The 17,244-nt window shown below is 44.9% G+C and overlaps 2 protein-coding genes, 2 long non-coding RNA genes and 2 other non-coding genes across 8 annotated transcripts; 3 read left to right on the top strand and 3 right to left on the bottom strand.

Moving 5' to 3' along the window:
- Positions 1-207: 207 nt before the first annotated feature.
- LOC120673749 lies at positions 208-2,585 on the bottom strand. The gene is made up of 2 exons (XR_005674829.1): positions 2,405-2,585; positions 208-542 (listed from the first exon to the last, which is right to left on the bottom strand). It is a non-coding gene; the product is annotated as an uncharacterized LOC120673749 (long non-coding RNA).
- Positions 2,586-5,301: 2,716 nt separating this feature from the next.
- LOC120673747 (60S ribosomal protein L29-1-like) lies at positions 5,302-7,371 on the top strand. 2 transcript variants are annotated; one of them, XM_039954742.1, is made up of 3 exons: positions 5,302-5,424; positions 5,550-5,664; positions 7,038-7,371. In XM_039954742.1, exons 2-3 carry the CDS (start codon positions 5,563-5,565, stop codon positions 7,113-7,115), a joined length of 180 nt encoding a protein of 59 aa, XP_039810676.1. In that variant the 5' UTR covers positions 5,302-5,424; positions 5,550-5,562; the 3' UTR covers positions 7,116-7,371. The 2 variants fall into 2 exon arrangements, with proteins under 2 accessions (XP_039810676.1, XP_039810675.1); XM_039954741.1 differs by having other exon boundaries at positions 5,546-5,664.
- Positions 6,401-6,498, top strand: LOC120677118. Its single transcript, XR_005676182.1, has one exon. It is a non-coding gene; the product is annotated as a small nucleolar RNA snoR128 (small nucleolar RNA).
- Positions 6,755-6,851, top strand: LOC120677119. Its single transcript, XR_005676183.1, has one exon. It is a non-coding gene; the product is annotated as a small nucleolar RNA snoR128 (small nucleolar RNA).
- Positions 7,372-7,877: 506 nt separating the features above from the next.
- LOC120673748 lies at positions 7,878-10,953 on the bottom strand. Its single transcript, XR_005674828.1, has 2 exons — positions 9,912-10,953; positions 7,878-9,692 (listed from the first exon to the last, which is right to left on the bottom strand). It is a non-coding gene; the product is annotated as an uncharacterized LOC120673748 (long non-coding RNA).
- Positions 10,954-12,130: 1,177 nt separating this feature from the next.
- On the bottom strand, positions 12,131-16,850 carry LOC120673746 (serine hydroxymethyltransferase 4-like). 2 transcript variants are annotated; one of them, XM_039954740.1, is made up of 5 exons: positions 16,038-16,850; positions 14,756-15,146; positions 14,572-14,673; positions 12,637-12,902; positions 12,131-12,471 (listed from the first exon to the last, which is right to left on the bottom strand). In XM_039954740.1, the coding sequence occupies exons 1-4, from the start codon at positions 16,713-16,715 to the stop codon at positions 12,658-12,660; spliced, it is 1,416 nt and encodes a 471-aa protein (XP_039810674.1). In that variant the 5' UTR covers positions 16,716-16,850; the 3' UTR covers positions 12,131-12,471; positions 12,637-12,657. The 2 variants fall into 2 exon arrangements, with proteins under 2 accessions (XP_039810674.1, XP_039810673.1); XM_039954739.1 differs by having other exon boundaries at positions 12,304-12,902.
- Between the last annotated feature and the right edge of the window lie 394 nt (positions 16,851-17,244).

Here is a 17,244-nt window from a genome sequence, read left to right as displayed (position 1 = left end):
TGCATGTAAACTTGCATATGTTAGACGATTCAACGAGAGGCATTTGGTCCGCACGGGAGGCATTTGGAAACTGGAGACAATTATTTTACTGGTCCATGTAATTCAAGGACAGACATGGTGAATTTAGATTTTCAAAAAGACTATCCCAACAACAAAATAAGGAAGCAACTGGTGCAAGCAGAAATTAGCAAACATTGTTGGGAAAAATTTATAACAAAATTCAGGGGATAAACAGAGCAACGATATGATCATGTGGCCTTCACAATAGTAGGATATACTGCCAACTGAAATGAATGGCTTACATATGGTCATGTCCATGCATATATCTAGATAGATAATACAAAATAAAATGAGACGAGCAATTTATTTGACCATTTTCGATCTGGAACAAAAAAATTCAGACACTAGGAAGAACTCTAGCACCAATATCTGTGATCCCAAAGTCACCAGCAACACCATAATCTACTTTCGCTAATCTGCATTTGTGCCACTCCTGTCACGAATTAACTTCTACCTTCTATGCACTGTTTGCAGCAAGTGCTCTACAAAGTAACACAAAGAAAGTTCACATTAGTTAAATAATTACCAAAGCACCAGTGAAAGAATTAATGACACAATGCTTCAAACCACCAGCATGCATGTCAATATTACTTTTCTAAACAATGAAGACAAGAACAGGTACAAGCTGCTCCAAAGAACAGGGACAGCAAAAAAGCTAAACCTCAACACGGTGGTCTTTTCCTTCCTAAGCCAATCAACATGCTACAGCTCATGTGGTCAGTGTGATGTGACTCTTTATCTGCTCAACAAGTCAACACCCAAGTAACATGCATGGACCTGAAGCTCATCAAAATTAAAGCTGCCTTACTCCTTATATACTGTATGGGCCAATACAGAATAGTACCTCTCGCTCCCATGTTCCAAAAGCAACTTAACAAACTAAAAATCCTTAATCTCCTAGAGCAAAAGGGTGCAGGGAATAGCTTTCATTCTATTTGTCTTTCAAAAGATGCAAACCAACAAATGAAATCACATCCTGCTTTCAGATATAGTATTTCCCTTCAAACCTTAGTTTACTAGTACTATAGTTGTACTCGCCCAACATTGCTTACAAAAATAGAACAATACCTGTATGACCATGTAGCAAGGTTTAGTAGTCAAACTGTACTGTCAAGTGTGAAATTTGAGTTAGAAGCAATTACAAAACTATGTGATCACTGCACATTATTCATGGAAAACTAACTGATTGTGGCCAATTCAGCTCGAAGTGCCTGATAATATCAAATTCAAGGAGTACAAAACTGAACTCAGATAAAGGGAACCAGAGTATGCCTGGATGGCAATCTTGATGGTGTCAAGGCGATGAAGCCTAAGTAGATATACAATGTATTTTAAAAATGGACATACAGTGATCCCTATAATTGAATTTAGCCAACACACACCGGAAGCGTAAAGTTGTGCAGCAAAGAAGGCATGGAAGTTTCTTTCTCCCAACAGATATTGTGGGGGGACAAAAAAAGTACAAAGTTTGATATGTTACTACCAGGTGAACTAGTGAAGTACATGAGAAAAAACAAGTTACCCACTAATCTCTATCCTACAACATGATCTACTGTTTCTTAAGATGCAAGCATACATCAGGGCAGGCAGGCAGGCAACAATTTAGAAGCCTCAATCAAGAACTTAATGCCAACAAGAGTACTAGTGCTGCAGATATGCTACTTGGAGCCAGTAAACTACTGAACATGGGGATAAAGGAGTTTGAGGGCGCAAGGTCATAGCTGTGCAAGGTTCAGTTCACTAAGTTCATCTCGGACGGAGCGCAGAACATAGCACGAAGCACTAGTTCAATTTAACATGAGGCACTGAAATTCTTTTACGATGCAGCGTTCAGAATTCAGCAGATGAATGATGAAACTCTGAATCAATTTCCCAGGTTGACCTGCTCAAAGACAAGCTGGGATTCGACGATGCGTTCAACTACAAAGAGGAGCCCGACCTGAAGTCAGCTCACAAGAGGTCAGTGGCACTGCTGCTCATCATGCTCGCTCTCCACCTGAACCTGAACGATGAGCTCAGCCCGATGGGACATCTTGGCAGGTACTTCCCCGACGGCAACAACCTGAACGATGAGCTCAGCCCGACGGGACATCTTGGCAGGTACTTCCCCGACGGCATCGACATCTCCTTCGAGAACGGCGGCGGCGAGATGCTGGAGGCGGCGCTGGCCAACATGAACACGTACGGCCGGGTCGCCCTCTCCGGCGTCATCTCCGAGTACACGGGCGCCGGGCGGCGCGCGGTGCTTCGTGCTATTGCAAGCGGCGCCGACTCGCCCTAGCGGGTGAAAGAAACCCTAGCGGAGGCACAGAGAGATGCGTGGTGAGGGGAAGAGGGGAACTACCTGATGCGAAGGTTGTGGTTGCCGTAGAGACGCTGGCGAAGGAGGCGCTGCCGTCACGAGGTCGCCGAAGGAGATCGGCAGCCGGCGGCGGCGCTCTCCCGCTCGACTCCGCGAGTCGTGAGAGACGGGGAGGGCTCCCCGGTGTCCACAGGCCAGGAACTATTCTCTGCAGGCATTGGGCTCACCCGGGCCGGAAAACCCCAAGCAACGGGCTTCCAAAGGCACCTTGTGGACTCCGCGTGGGCTGCGGGCGCAGGGATATGGCCGAGATCCCAGCAGGGAATTGTGCTTCCAAACTAGGCCTACGAGATTCTTCTTTCCCCTTTGCTACAGGCGAGAGCGGCGACAGCAGAGGCGATTTCATCTCCTCCGCCGATTCGGCCGGTTCTACGCCTCCGGCGCCGCTGCTGGTGTCAGAGAGCGTGAGGACGGGTCGGTCGGCGGTGGATTAGTCTATACTTACTTGGTATTGTATTTTCCTTCGCTTTACCTCTACTTTGTAGATTACAGTTAGGGTTGGAGTTGGCTCCGATGGGTACTTCATCGGAGATCTTTTGTATCCTCCAAAGCTCTTTTGGTGGCTTTTGTGTTGATTTGGTGGGAGCCTGGTGGTGTTTTATGGGTGTGTGGAGTATGATGCCGATGTTGTATGCGGGGGATTCGAAATCGACGAGGTTCTTCTTCTTTGCTTTTTTATGCGCCGGTTCTCGATTCCCCTGGGGTTTCCGTTTCGCCGGATGTATCCATGACACCAGCTTCATCATCGGTCTTCCAACTATCGACACGGCTGCCAGAGATTGGAGGGTTGTTTCATCCCTCCAAGGTGTTTCCGGTTATGGTCACCTTGTGAGGTTACCTCTCCACCAGCTTGCTTGTTTGGGTTGGTGTTCTTTGATCCCCCATGCGGGTTTGCTGCTTGTTGACTGGAGTTCGCTGGTGAGGCCATTGGCGTCTGTCTCCGGTGAAATTGGGGACTGCCCGGGGCGTTCAACGAAAAAACAGTACGTTCCATGCGTGCTACTGATGGGCCTCAAACTTGAAGACTTTTTGTCGACTCGGAGTTCGGCCATGAGCTTCATCCTGGGTTACCTTCTTCATTGCGGGAGGTGGAGGACCAGGCTGCGGCAACGATGGTTGATGGCGGCGACGAGCACTGGTTGCTCCTGTAGAGGACTTCTATGTAATTTCTTGTTTGTTCAGGGGTGGCCAGTTAGGGGGCTGGTTGTAAGATTGTTGTATTAATAAAATCCAACCCTTTCTAAAAAAACTAGGCCTACGAGTGTTGCAGACCCTTTTCTTTTCATAGATTTTTTTTTACCTAAGGCGATTCAAAATAGATAGTCTCAGGCCCAACTAACAGACGGAAAATGGATCTTGTTTCTGTCCGTTCGTTTTTCTCCATTTATCTCGTATTTTCAGCTACGCAGAAACAGGATAGAACAATTCGGAAATGGTATGGGAAACGGGAAAGGGTGTATCCCACCCGTATTTACGGAATGGACTGGGTTAAGGCGCGACCCGTCGCGCTATATCAGATCGGCGCGACCCGTTCCGTCTCGTAATCCTACATAAACGCAATGCATAATAAGCAAACCAATCAGTGAAGCGATGCAGCCTTAGGGACATTATCAAATTTTATTCCAGATGCACTGTTGTGTTTCTTAGAGCGAGGCCTACAAAACAAGATCCAATTTACATATATTTTGAGGCTATTTTATTTGTACTATCAAGTTGTGCATTATATTTGTAACAACTTATATAGATCATATAACAATTTATGTATATGTTAGATGTCAAATTATGTGTATCAACTTGTGCAGAGACAGTGTACAAACTTATGTGTTTTTGCACCGTACAACTAGGTTAGGTGTATTACTTTTTAAAGAGTCAGCTCACAAAATAGCAGTTGTCTTAACTTATATGTAATAGTATTTGGGCAATTTATAACAAGCTGCGTGTCAACTTATGTATATATCAAGTCACAACTTACGTTGTCTTAACTTATATGTAATAGTATTTGGGCAATTTATGTAGAAGCTGCGTGTCTATTTATGTATATGTCAAGTCACAACTTACGTAGATATTATGCCTTGACTTTTATAGAGACCATATATCAATTTATGCTTTATATCATATGTACCAACATATTTAAAGACTTCCGTACCAAGTTATATATATATTTTTTAAAAAAAGTAACGTTCAAAAACATGTGTATTTGGAGCTTATTTTATTGTATTTATCGCAAGAATATTAGTAGATGAATTAGTAAAGTAGTACTCTTATATGCTAGAATATACAATATATTCCTATAATCTTATTATTTTAAATAAAAAACCTCACATGTTGTCTATATTTTCTAAGCAGACTCTCTCTTGGCCCAAATATTCAATGCATGTGATCGTGTTGTGCCAAAACTTGACCTGCTTAGGTTGCGGCCCATGGGCCAAGGCACGCATTAGCAAAAGCAACACATGTGGCGTGATCCCACACATGTATAAAAACAAAACACGCTAGGCATGCCAGGCCGCGCTTGCGCGCAGGTCGCGCACTCCATCATCCGCGCAACTAGTAGCCCGTTAGAATTTCCCTTACGGAATTCCGTTTTCAACCGGACTTATCCCGTTTTTAACAAATACAGGATGTGCCAAATTGATTTTTTTTTTTAGGAAAGGATGTGCCAAATTGATGAACCCCTTAGCCCAACCTCTCGGCCCGTCAGCCCAAATGCTCCTCACCGGTTCCCGCAACCTGCTTTCCTTGACGAGCCCACAGGCCACAGTTCCCGTAGCATTAGGGCCCATGTAAAGCTCAGAAGTCAGAACTCAGCAACAGGTCCTGCTTTGCGATTCGTGTAAGCCCACAGCTCACGATCGAACCGCGGGAAGGAACTGAGGACAGCAAGGTAATTTACCACACGCCCTGCCTCCCTTACATAACCGCCCTCTCCCGGCCACCCACGGAAACCCTACCCGCCGCCGGACCACTCGTCGCCCTCCTCTCCCCCGCGAGCGCTCGCTTCGGTAACTCTCCACCGCCCTTGCTCGACCTTTTCGTGCGTGGTGATGTTCCTCTAATTTGCCAATCCGACCCTCCCCTCCCCTCCCCGCTGATTCGCCGTCTATTTGTCTGTGCTGGTCGAAGGAAGCAAGGGATTCGAGATGGCCAAGTCGAAGAACCACACGGCGCACAACCAATCGTACAAGGCGCACAAGAACGGCATCAAGAAGCCCAAGCGCCACCGCCAGACCTCCACCAAGGGGGTAAGATAATCTGATCCTGCTGTTCCTCTTCCACCTTCCCGGTCGATCGATCGTGCAGCTGTGACAATTCGGTCGGTAGGTTATACCAGAATCGCGTAGCTGAGCGGTTTTGGTGGCTGTTCCGGGTAGATGCGTGCCAAGTGCCATCTAAGTTTGCTACCCGTCCACAGTTGCGCGGCTGGTTCGTTGATGCCATGCCAATTTTGTTTAGGGCGGACCCGCCGTTCCGTTGGAGTGTTGTGCTAGAAGTGGTCGTGGCTCGCATGTTAGGCGCAGTACTGATTAATGCTAGGGTTTAGGCCATGTCTTGAATGGTGATTCTGCTGTTTGTGGGATCAATAACTTGATGTGGTAATGGAAGATCCAAATTTATGTTTTTGCAAGCCTAGTGTAATCTATTTACCTTGATATTGGGCGCTGTGAATCTGTGTCAATAGTCAATTAGCACTACTCTTAAGACGAGCATTTGCTTTGTTCCAGTAGCCACCTGTTGTAATCACTCTTCTAGGATTTGTGAAACTCGGTGATGTTAAACCATATTTTGTGCCTTTTTTTAACTTCGTGTACAAAATCCTGTAGCTACCATTGCTTACCTCTGGCTTAAAATATTCTCATAATATTTGTGTTTGTGATGGTCCAATTGCTCAACTTAGAATTTTTACTTGACTATAACTTGGTGCCTACTGTAAAATCTGTACTTGTATCTTCGTCGCTAGAGTTTCTCCTGTTGAGGTTGTTGCAGTGATGAGACCTTACCTTTTTGAGAGCAGGCCACTTCTTGATGAACCTGGGAAATAATCTTCATTATTTCCTCCTGAGCGGTTACCTGAGCAACTATACAACCTTGATTCATGTTGCACTTCTGTTATTTGTTCTGAGATGAACAACTGCACAACTATTGTTTTGCCAATTTTACTATTTGGTAGGTGACATCAAGGTTTGCTCTCCAATGGTTGTGCCGCTTGTTCGTGTTTGTGCTAGAAGTTGCTGTGGCTCACATGCTGGGCGCAGTACTGGTGAATGCTACTAGGACGTTTTTGAACTACTTGTATTTTAATTGATAAAGTTACTCCTCATGAAGTTGAGGTTGTTGCAATGATGAGACCTTACCTTTTGAGAGCAGACCACTGCTTGATGATCCTGGGAAATAATCTTCATTGCTTCCTCCTGAGCGGTTACCTGAGCAACCACACGACCTTTCCTTTGTGCTGCTGCTATTTGTTATGAGATGTGCAACTTTGAAGCCCAACTATTATTAATATCTTGACAATTTTACTATTTGCTAACGCTCTGCTAACAGTGCTCTTTGTTATTCTAACATGTTTTTAGCACTCCTGTTGACCCTTTCCTTCCGCCTATGTTTGTGTTTGCAGATGGACCCCAAGTTCCTGAGGAACCTGAGGTACTCTAGGAAGAACAACAAGGGTGACGAGGCTAAATCGGAGGAGTAAGATGGAATGCTCTTAGAAAAGCAAAGATGTGTTTACCCTTCCTAGCTCAGTTTTACCTTTAGGCTCTGGATTTTCTCTAAAGATGGAATTTGAATGGTGTTATGTATGATGGGAAGGACCCTCTGATGCCCCTGAAGTGTTACTATGATATTATGTGTTAAGTTCATGCTACCCTTTGAATAGTTTTTCCTCAAGAATTGATTAGTTTCCCCATTGGGGACTGAAATAGGATGTCTGGATCATGTCTGTTGTTTTAGGTTTTGTGCTTTGAGGCTATGTTCAATCTGACGCGATTCAGTGTTAAACTGGGCTCTCGGCCATTGTCAATATTGAAGGCTCGTTCAGTTTGACAGCTGTTGGCAATGGTCCGCACAATTACCTAATTGTTGTGAATGAGGCCTTGTTTGGTTGCTGACAGCAACCGGCCACTGCTAAACTACGGGTTCGTCTAAGTTGCAGCGGATGTTTTCAGCGTCAAACATTCGGAGAGCTGTATGCTCGCAAATCACAAAATTCGGCAACCAAAGGTCATCAACCAAACAGGGCCTGTTACTGTGATTGCCAATAGGTTATGTGAAATGAAACACGTTTATTGAGTGGGGTCCTGAACTGTATAGTTATAAAAATGCTGTTGTGTGTTGGGCAGCATTTCGAAGATATCGTGCTAGCAGTGGAGATCCTGCATCTCCTGTCTCCTGCTGTAGTTCGGTCAAATTACTTGGTTTGGCAGAGAGTAACCCCGATATACAGTAAAATAATTGGTTGCGTACACTCTGAATCTCTGCTCGGATCATGTTCTTGAAGAAACCAGTGCCAGCAAAGAATACGATACAGTAAAATAATTGGCGACATACACCGTTGAAAACTCTTATTCCAGCAGAAAACTCAGAAAACTGTAGTGCTCGGAACAGGTTCTTAACAAGAAACCAGTGCCCTGGGAAGAGAGAATATTTACATATATGATGCCATTCTACTCGCAATCCTGTGCTGAGCTCGTAATTGAGCAAGCAGCCGACTTGGGAGATGCATCCAGTCTCTGTACCTGCAGCTGTTGAGTACATTCTTTAGTTGAGAAAATCTCACATGGCAGGTTTAGGCATTGTTGATGGTATACCATCAAACACTAATTCAAATTTTGTGACAGGCCGAACGTGTAAAATTAGGAATTTCCGCAATACATCAAAATGGTATAACAAAAGTAAAGTTATAGGAGCTACTTCTCATACAAGCAGCAATAATCAGTATTATAGGCCAGTGTTTTAAATAGCAGACTATTAGATTTAGCGATAGCTTCTAAAAATAAGCTTCTAAAAATACCGCTATAGCCTGCATAACCTGTTTGTGCAGTTTTTAATTTAACACATCTTGATTTGCACTAAGTTGAAGAAGACAACAATTCATGTTTTAGCGCACCAGAAACCTTGGTTAAGCCTATATGTTTGTTCGCGCGCTAGCCCACTTGCATCCCTCTTCATTCATTTATGCATTACATCGCGCAAGGAAGTGACGTTATACGATGTAAGCATGAAAATTGATCTATGGCTAACTAAACAAGTTGTACAGGTGCGCACGCAGAACATAACCCCCTGCTCTGAAGTTAAACCTTTCCCACAATATTTAGTGTGATATCCAACTGGGGGGGGAGGGGGGGATACATCTATTGACTAAGAAGCTCTTTTGACTACATAGTTACTCATCCCAATAAAACAAGCAGTTTCATTTTTCAAGCCAGGGATCACCATGCATACGAGTTTGATACAGCAGCATTCAGACAAAGAAGCAAAGAAGGGAGCTAAGAACAAATTAAAGTAATTGCAGCTTGCAAGGAGGCAAGCCTTGTGTCTAGATCAGCATACAAGCAATGATGTAAGGCTAAGAGAACCCACTAACTCCCAACCGTTACAAAAGTAGACAGCAACAAAACCAAAGGAAGAGAAAGCATATGCAGTAACAACTAACAAACATCAAACAGTTTCATCTACCACCTCCAGCTAAATATATGTAGCGTGGTCCTAGAATGTGTGCAGTCAGACTATTACTCTCTTGGCAAATGATACTGCCATCAATATTTGTATGATTGTATCAGCCACATGAAAAGTAATGTCAGTATCGTTTGATCTAAAAAAAATTGACTTTATCAGGTTGCCTGAATCTAGTAATAAAGATTGGTAGTCAACCTTTTGGTTTCAGTGTATCCAAATTAGTACTGATTTTTAACTACATAAAGTACATTGAAGGGTCTCATAAGATACATATAAAAGATGCATTTAGTAGCTTGTTGATTCATATAAGGATGAGTTAAATCGGCACAAGCAGAGAATGATATGGCTATATATCAAAGCAGATCTAAGCATTGCTGGAACACTGACCTCCGATCATTTAAGAACTTGCAAATAGCTGTTATTTTTTTAAAAAAAACATGGACACTAAAATGTTAGGCAGAAACACAAACAAGCAGAAGCTGAACGAAAACCCACCTTGACTCATGAGGAAACCAGAGCACATAACTGATAGGATGCAAAGGAGGTTATACTTGCATACCAATGCGTGAAACATAATTGCATGTTCCATCAAACTCTGGGAAAACAATAGGCACAATGAATATGCAAAGGAGGTTACACTTGCATACCAATGCGTGAAACATAATTGCATGTTCCGTTAAACTCTGAGAAAACAATAGACATACTGAATATGCCTAGTATTAATTTAACATCACCAATAATATGTTATAAAAAAACATCACCAACAATAGGCACATAACTGAATAGTCAATTATCAGAAAGCAGTCTATATTACCTTTTGTTTGTACTAACTTGATTTTTCCACCTTGGGCTGGTTATGACAGTGTCACATACATTATCAGACCAGTATCACCTGAGCCAAGCTAGTAAAATACACAAGTTAAACTGTGCAATAAAGAAGGGCTCAAGGCAAACGATAACAAACTAACGCAAAGAAAATATAAGCAAACAAAGTGAATGGACAGGAGAGTGAAAGTCACTGGCAAAAAAGTAATAAAACATAGTGCCTGCTTCAGAACTACCAGTCTGCAATCTGTTAAGAGATGGAGGATCACAGCACCATTTATGGGCTTTGCTTCCTCAGCAAAATCTATATATACGAATCGCGCAATAAAATAAGACCAGAGAAACTGGCCACGTCACGAACTATTCCCGACCGTCGGATTGGCTGGGTGGACAGGCGAACAGCCTAGATCGTGCAGTTCCTGTTTATTTTGCAAAGAAACCCTCAAACTTTAGAGAAATCAACCCGCGATCCGGCCTCCTCTCTCAGGAAATTTTAAGAAAAAGACATCAATTTTTTATCGAAATCAACCCACGGTCCAATAGTCCAGGTTCAGGGAAATTCGCAAAGAAAACCTATAGTTTTCATAAAATCAACCCGCGCGTCCTGATCCTCTTTTAGAATTTTTTTAGAAAAACCCTCGAATTTACGTAAATCAAACCACAACTTGTTCCATCCGTTACTTCAACACGAGCAACATATACGTACAATATGAACACCAAAACACGTTAGAATTAAAAGTTGCTCAACAAAAGTTTTATCAAAAATTCAAAAACTACAACTTTATTGTAGAGTAAATTTTAAAATTCAAAACGCTTTCACAATTCGTTTTCACAAACGTTTACATGCGATCTGTTGTACCTACAATTTGGATGATGTCTTCAAATCAAAAAATAATCAACACAAAAGTTGCCTAGAATTTCAAAATCTACAAGTCTACTACTCCCTCCGTTCCAAATTATAAGTCATTCCAAGAATCTTGGAGAGTCAACATTTTTCAAATTTGACCAAATTTATACAACAACATAATAACATTTACAATACCAATTAAGTATCATTAGATTCTTTGTTAGTTATATTTTCATAATATACCTATTTGATTTCATAAATCTTTGTATTTCTCTCTATAATTTTGGTCAAATATTGAGATGGTTTGACTCTCCAAGATTCTTGGAATGACTTATAATTTGGAACGGAGGGAGTATATAGCAAAGTTTGGTTTTCGTAATTGTTCAACATAACATCTTATTTTGCTAAAAATATAGTATCATACCATCGTTCTTCTATGACTTCTCATGCTACCTCCACAATAACGCGTCATATTTTAATATAACCACTACTTCCTTAAAAAATAACATGTTTATTCATTACAATATGACTTAACAAATACATTATGTTTTCGACTAATTGTGCTCCGCCATCCCTAATAAATTATTTTACACCTTCTTTCACCACAATAAATATAGAAACAAATGTCATAGCTTCATTTCGATACCCAAAATAACATACTAAACAATAGAGTCTCAATAATAAAATGCCTAAAATATATACAAAGTGCAATAGCGGGCTGAAGACCATGACGCCTATGCGAAAATAGCGAAACCACATATTATCTTAAATATGTTGCTTAAGAAAACTACTACATGCATCGATTACAATACTATGATACAGGATACAGACCCTACGCGGCAAAGCCACGGGCCTTTCTAGTATTTTATGAAACTTGCACCACAATTGACCTGAACATGGAGCAGCAACCAAGCAGGCCCCAAAAGAACATTTCAAATGACAAGCACAACAAATATCAGGGGGTAATTCAAATGAACTACATCACCAAGGGCTTCTTTCATAGGTTTCCCATGCTCAAATGTCACGAGAAGTGCGTGATTGACACAAATTGGTTCCATAATTATACAGATACGAGAAGAATGAGGGGGAGGGATTCTCACCAGTGACGCTCGTGGGGGAGGGATTCTCACCAGTGACGCTCGTGCAGCGTGGACGAAGGGTACTGCAGTGGGGGACTGCAAACTTGGTAGCAACAGGGACAGGGAAATCAAGCAGCTGAATGGACAGCACAGCAAGTAACAAGACCAATCGTCGTACAATTAAGCTGCCGAGCATTAGCAAAAATGCAGACAGCATATGGCACACCGAAGCTAAACAGGCCATGCACAAATATACACACCCAGAGCAGCAGAGTCAGGCGGTACACTTCATCATGTAGCATTAAACTCAGCAACAGAAGTGTGCCAAAGATCTTCACTTTGTGACACCTCACTTCATCCACAATATTATTTTCTTTTAGGTAAGTTCTGTGCGCACTTCCAGTGCGAGGACTTCCCAAAACTCAATTCACCCATGAACTATGGCAAATTTTCAGTAACCCAACACCTTAGATAATCAATTGACCATCGCCAGCTATGGCAAGAATTTGAGGACAGAACGAATGATAATTAAGAGAGCAAGGGGAGCAGAAACCACTGAGTTATTATTGGCAATTGGCAAACACCTGATTGACATTCCCATATGATTCTGAGCGAAACAACTCCTACATAGAAAAAACTGAAACACTGAGGAAGGCGACCAAACCAGAGGCGCAGGGGGCGCTTATGAGCCTATCCTGCTGATGGGGTAGACAAAATCCATAAGGCATCATCATCATCATGAGCATGGCAGTGCGGCGAAGAATGACATCAGTACAGGAGAGTCTTGCCTAGGCGCACAGAGGAGGCGTCTACTCCTTGTACTTCATGCTCTCGAGCGTGAACCCAGGCATGTCGAAGGAGTCAGCAAACTTCTCCACCTCAGCCCTGAGGTTCTCAATGTCCTTGTTGTTCACAAGGCCCTTGTTGAAGTCCTTGAGGAGCTTGCCATACTCCTTCTGGATGTTCAGGCAGATGGTCACCGCCTGGTGGAGGAACTCACCAATCTGCTCAAAGTCTTTCTCCACCAGACCCCTCGAGGTCATCGCGGGGGCACCTGAAACCATAACAACGGTACATCAAAAATATTGTCTAAGCATTCCTGTAAAGTTGTAGACTTGTAGCATCAGATGCATATGGAAAAAAAATGTACAAAACTGAAGAACGGGGTGCTATTTTACTGTATGACGTTGGTTTCCAGTTGAGTTCTCAGCTGTGTTCAGTGTTACATGGACTTTCAGGGTAAAGCATTAGCTGAAGGATGATACTGGACTTCAAGGTCTAAGAAAAGTTTTGGAAAACAAATGTAGGCCAAGGAGTTTATAACACCAACAAAGAAATGTTCAGGTCTTGACAACCAAATCATTAACATTTGCAAGAGCTACACGCTTTTGTGTATGAAAATGTGAAGAATAAGACTGTCTCCGACAGTCCGGACCTAAAAGCGAGACGCATTTGAAGGTATGGGTTGCGCATCACGGATGGGTCGAAACCCAAATCTCTCCCTTCTCCAGCAGAGAACGCAAAAGAGCAACCCAAATCTTCCCTTCCCCAGCATCGCCTCTCTCTCTCTCCACCGCGCGGCCATGGAGGCTGGAGCAGCAGCTCCCCCGCATGCCTCCCGGCCAGCCCGCCGCGAACAGGGGCAACCTCCACCGGGTGCGGACTCCCCGCCCCAGATCCGAGCTCCGGCTGCTTCAAGCCCCGGCCATGGAGGAGCTCATCCCCGCGCCAGTAGCTCCATGTCGGCAGCCGCGTCCGCACAAGCGAGTCCGCGCCGGCGAGCTCCCACCGGCCGCGCGCAGCAGCTCCATGCCGGTGGCTGCGCCAGCGACTCGGCGTCCGTACCAGCGGCCGCCCGAGCAGCTCCGCGCCGACGGCAGCATTGATGGAGCTCCAGCTGCTGGCCAAGCACAAGCTAGGCAAGGATTTGGGTCAAGGAGAGAGACGACGGAGAGAGGACGCATTTTTGAGTTGAGACGACGGAGAGAGGACGCATTTTTGAGTTGTCTCTCTCCTACGCAAAATGCGTCCTTCCTTTGCCTGCTCTGTTGGAGGCCGGTTTTTCACTGTGTATGACCCATTTTGGGTTTGGGTAGCCTTATGGATAGGCTGTTGGAGACAGCCTAAGTGAGCTACCAAAATTTGGGCATGCTGAAACATGGGCATGCAAATCTTTTTTACCAAAACCTTGGCAATTTCAGAATAACACTTAGTTAGGTGGGCTACTTTTTGGAATCCAACCAAATGAGTGCCAAAATTTATAGGCTTGCCGACGTTTTGGCATGCCCACATTTTGGTAGCCAACCAAGCATGCCCTAGTCATAGGCGGAGCTTCGTTAGGGCCAAAGGGGGCCATGGCCCCCCTGACTCTGCAAATTTTACGCTAGATGAACAGTGCTAACCAAATTTTACACTAGCCGAACAGCGCTAACCAAATTTTACACTAGGTAAACAGTACTAACCAATGAACAGTACTAACATTGCTGTTCATTACTGTAGCAGAAGGGTGCCCCCCCCCACATTCTTCGATCAAGCTCCGCCAATGGCCCTAGTAGCCAAATTTTGGCTTGGCAACCATGGGCATTAGGGTCAAACACATCTAAAATATTTCTAGACATATCACCTCTTCATTTTTCAAACAGCCATGTGAACAGCAATGTTGTAACAATTTTATGGAGGGTTGCATCATAATAGAAGTAATGAACAAATAAGATAGTACTAACCAATGCGGACACCACCCGGAGCCAATGCACTGCTGTCACCGAAGACAGCATTCTTGTTCAATGTGATGTGACAAAGGTCACAGAGCTTTTCAACCTTGTTTCCTGCAGACATAAGCCAAAATTAGAGCAAGTTATAATATGCGCCCAAGAAAATGAAACCTGATTGAATTCCTAATTTGCATACCGGTCAAGCCAAGAGGACGGAGATCCCAGAGAACAAGGTGGTTCTCAGTTCCATCAGTCACCATCTTGTAGCCCTTGCTCATGAGATAGTTTCCAATGGCAACAGCATTCGCCTTCACTTGCTTTGCATAGGCCTTGAAGCCAGGTGTCATAGTCTGCTGCAGAGCAACAGCAAGTGCCGCAATCTGGTGGTTGTGAGGCCCACCTTGCAGAGATGGGAACACTGCAAAGTTGATCTTGTCTTCATAGTCATACACAGCACCCTCAGGCTGGCCCTTCTTTGGGGGCTTAGGGCCTTTCCTGTAGAAAATCATTCCAGCCCTTGGCCCACGAAGAGACTTGTGTGTGGTAGTAGTAACCACATCACAATACTCAAAAGGATTTGCAGCTTCCTGAAATGGAGAAAGGCAAATGATGAGATTTTTTAGAACACAAATTTTTCAACTAAGCATTTGTATTTGTAGTGAATAATCTCTTTAGGTATCCTCCAGTACTCAAAGAAGGATGATATGCAAGGATTTGCCAAAAGGTATCACCTTCTGTACTATGGCCTCAAATAGTGCATTAGCTAAGCCTATACATTAAAGCAAGGAGCCCTAGGGTACAATGAGTTAGAAATCTGCATGCCCCTTACTGCAGTAGATTGTTTGTGAGATTCCACTGTGTGTTGCCTATATATGCATGATAACAGCATGACAAATGTAGACCAAAAACACATGAAGATGACTTCAAAATTCAAATGTGGACATGCATGAGCCCAATTTTGATTAGCAGTGATTTGCACATGGATGTGCTATGTAACTTGCACTAGTTCTCTAATATATTGCTGTAAAAGAGAAAAACTATTGAAGACTCCTGCAATGGTTTCAACTGGTTCAATGGGTATCTGAGTGCAATTCCACAAAAGAACCATGAAAGGAATATCTATTCAGATCTCCAGACAAACCAAAGCAGGCAAAATATCGTTTTCCAACTATTGTAAAACAAGACAAGGCGCAGAACAACAGACAGCTAGCGTCCACATAAAAAATCATAAGATCAGTAAACGTGCAAAACACTCAGATCTAACAATTCTTCTATTAATACAATGATCCGCAGTTCTCCTGCGTATTCGAGAGAAAAAAAACTCAGATCTAACAACCGCCAGAATTGATTGCCTCAATTAGATCCCAAGTAGAATCCAGACTGCCACATCTCTCAGAACCAACTAATCGCCATTTCAACGTGAATGCAAAGGTGAGATTTCATGAAAGCAACTAGCCAATCGATAACAATTATTATACCTGCGTGGCGACGAGCCCGCTGATGTGCGCCATGTCGCAGAGGAGCAGCGCCCCGACCTTGTCGGCGACGGCCCTGAGCCTGGCGTAGTCCCAATCCCTGGGGTACGCGCTGCCACCGCAGATGATGAGCTTGGGGCGGAAGTCGAGGGCCTTCTCCTCGAGCTTCTCGTAGTCGATGTACCCTGTGGTGGCGCTCACCTTGTACGGCAGGCTCTCGAAATAGATCGAGGTGGCGGAGATCTTCTTTCCGCCGGCGGTGTAGTACCCGTGGGTGAGGTGGCCGCCGGAGGGGAGGTCGAGGCCCATGATCCGGTCGTGCGGGTTGAGCAGCGCGGTGTAGGCGGCGAAGTTGGCGGGGGAGCCCGAGTAGGGCTGCACGTTGACGCCCCAGGCGGCCGGGTCGAGGCGGAAGGCGGCGAGCGCGCGGGAACGGCAGAGGTTCTCGATCTCGTCGATGACGTCGTTGCCGCCGTAGTAGCGGGCGCCGGGCATGCCCTCGGAGTACTTGTTGGTGAGCGGGGAGCCGAGCGCCTCCATGACGGCGAAGGAGGTGAAGTTCTCGGAGGCGATGAGCTCGATGCCGCGCCGCTGGCGCCGCTTCTCGCGCTCCAGGAGGTCGTACACCTCCGGGTCGGCGCCGGCGAGCGGGGTCAGACCCCACGAGGCGACTGGGTCCATGGCGGCTGCGGGAGGCGAGACGGGAGTGGCGACGGCGATGAGGGGACGAGGGCGAGGGTGGAGGCGGAGGGGATGACGGGGTGGGGAGCGGTGGTGGCGGGCGCGGGGATATATAGCGGTGGTGCACGGGAGGAGGGCGCGTGCCCACATGTGGGAGGGGAGGGGTTGGTGGTGGTGGGTGGGGTGGGGGGGGAGTGGGTGCGGGTGCGGGTGCGGGCGAGATGTTCGACGGAGTGCGCGGGGGCGCGCGGCGAGGGGTGGTGCCGTGCTGGTGGCGCGGGGCGGGGGCAGGGTTAAAAAAACCGCTGGGAACCGGACCGGTTACCGCGGTTACCGGTGTAACCGGTCCGGCCCGGTTCCGGTTCCGGGCGGTTCAAACCGGGGCCAAATTCAAATTTTAAATTTGAATTCCAGGAAATGAAAAAATCCCAAAAAATTCATAAAAATACTTCAAGTTGCGAGGAATGTAATGGTGTCAAATTTTTTGAAATATTCATTCATTTGATATATTTTGGGGGGCATTTGAATT

This window comes from Panicum virgatum, chromosome 5N (assembly GCF_016808335.1).
Source record: "Panicum virgatum strain AP13 chromosome 5N, P.virgatum_v5, whole genome shotgun sequence".
Taxonomy (NCBI): Eukaryota; Viridiplantae; Streptophyta; class Magnoliopsida; order Poales; family Poaceae; genus Panicum; species Panicum virgatum.
The sequence above is the reverse complement of the archived record's forward strand: the minus strand, read 5'-3'. Positions and strand labels throughout refer to the sequence as shown.

Coding starts and splice junctions, on each gene's coding strand:
- LOC120673746 (XM_039954740.1), bottom strand. CDS start 16,715: ATGGACCCAGTCGCCTCGTGGGGTCTGACCCCGCTCGCCGGCGCCGAC. Junction 14,674..14,755: donor CCGTCCTCTTGGCTTGACCG/GTATGCAAATTA, acceptor TTATGTCTGCAG/GAAACAAGGTTGAAAAGCTC. Junction 12,903..14,571: donor TCCGGGTGGTGTCCGCATTG/GTTAGTACTATC, acceptor TTATGGTTTCAG/GTGCCCCCGCGATGACCTCG.
- LOC120673747 (XM_039954742.1), top strand. CDS start 5,563: ATGGCCAAGTCGAAGAACCACACGGCGCACAACCAATCGTACAAGGCG. Junction 5,665..7,037: donor GCCAGACCTCCACCAAGGGG/GTAAGATAATCT, acceptor TTGTGTTTGCAG/ATGGACCCCAAGTTCCTGAG.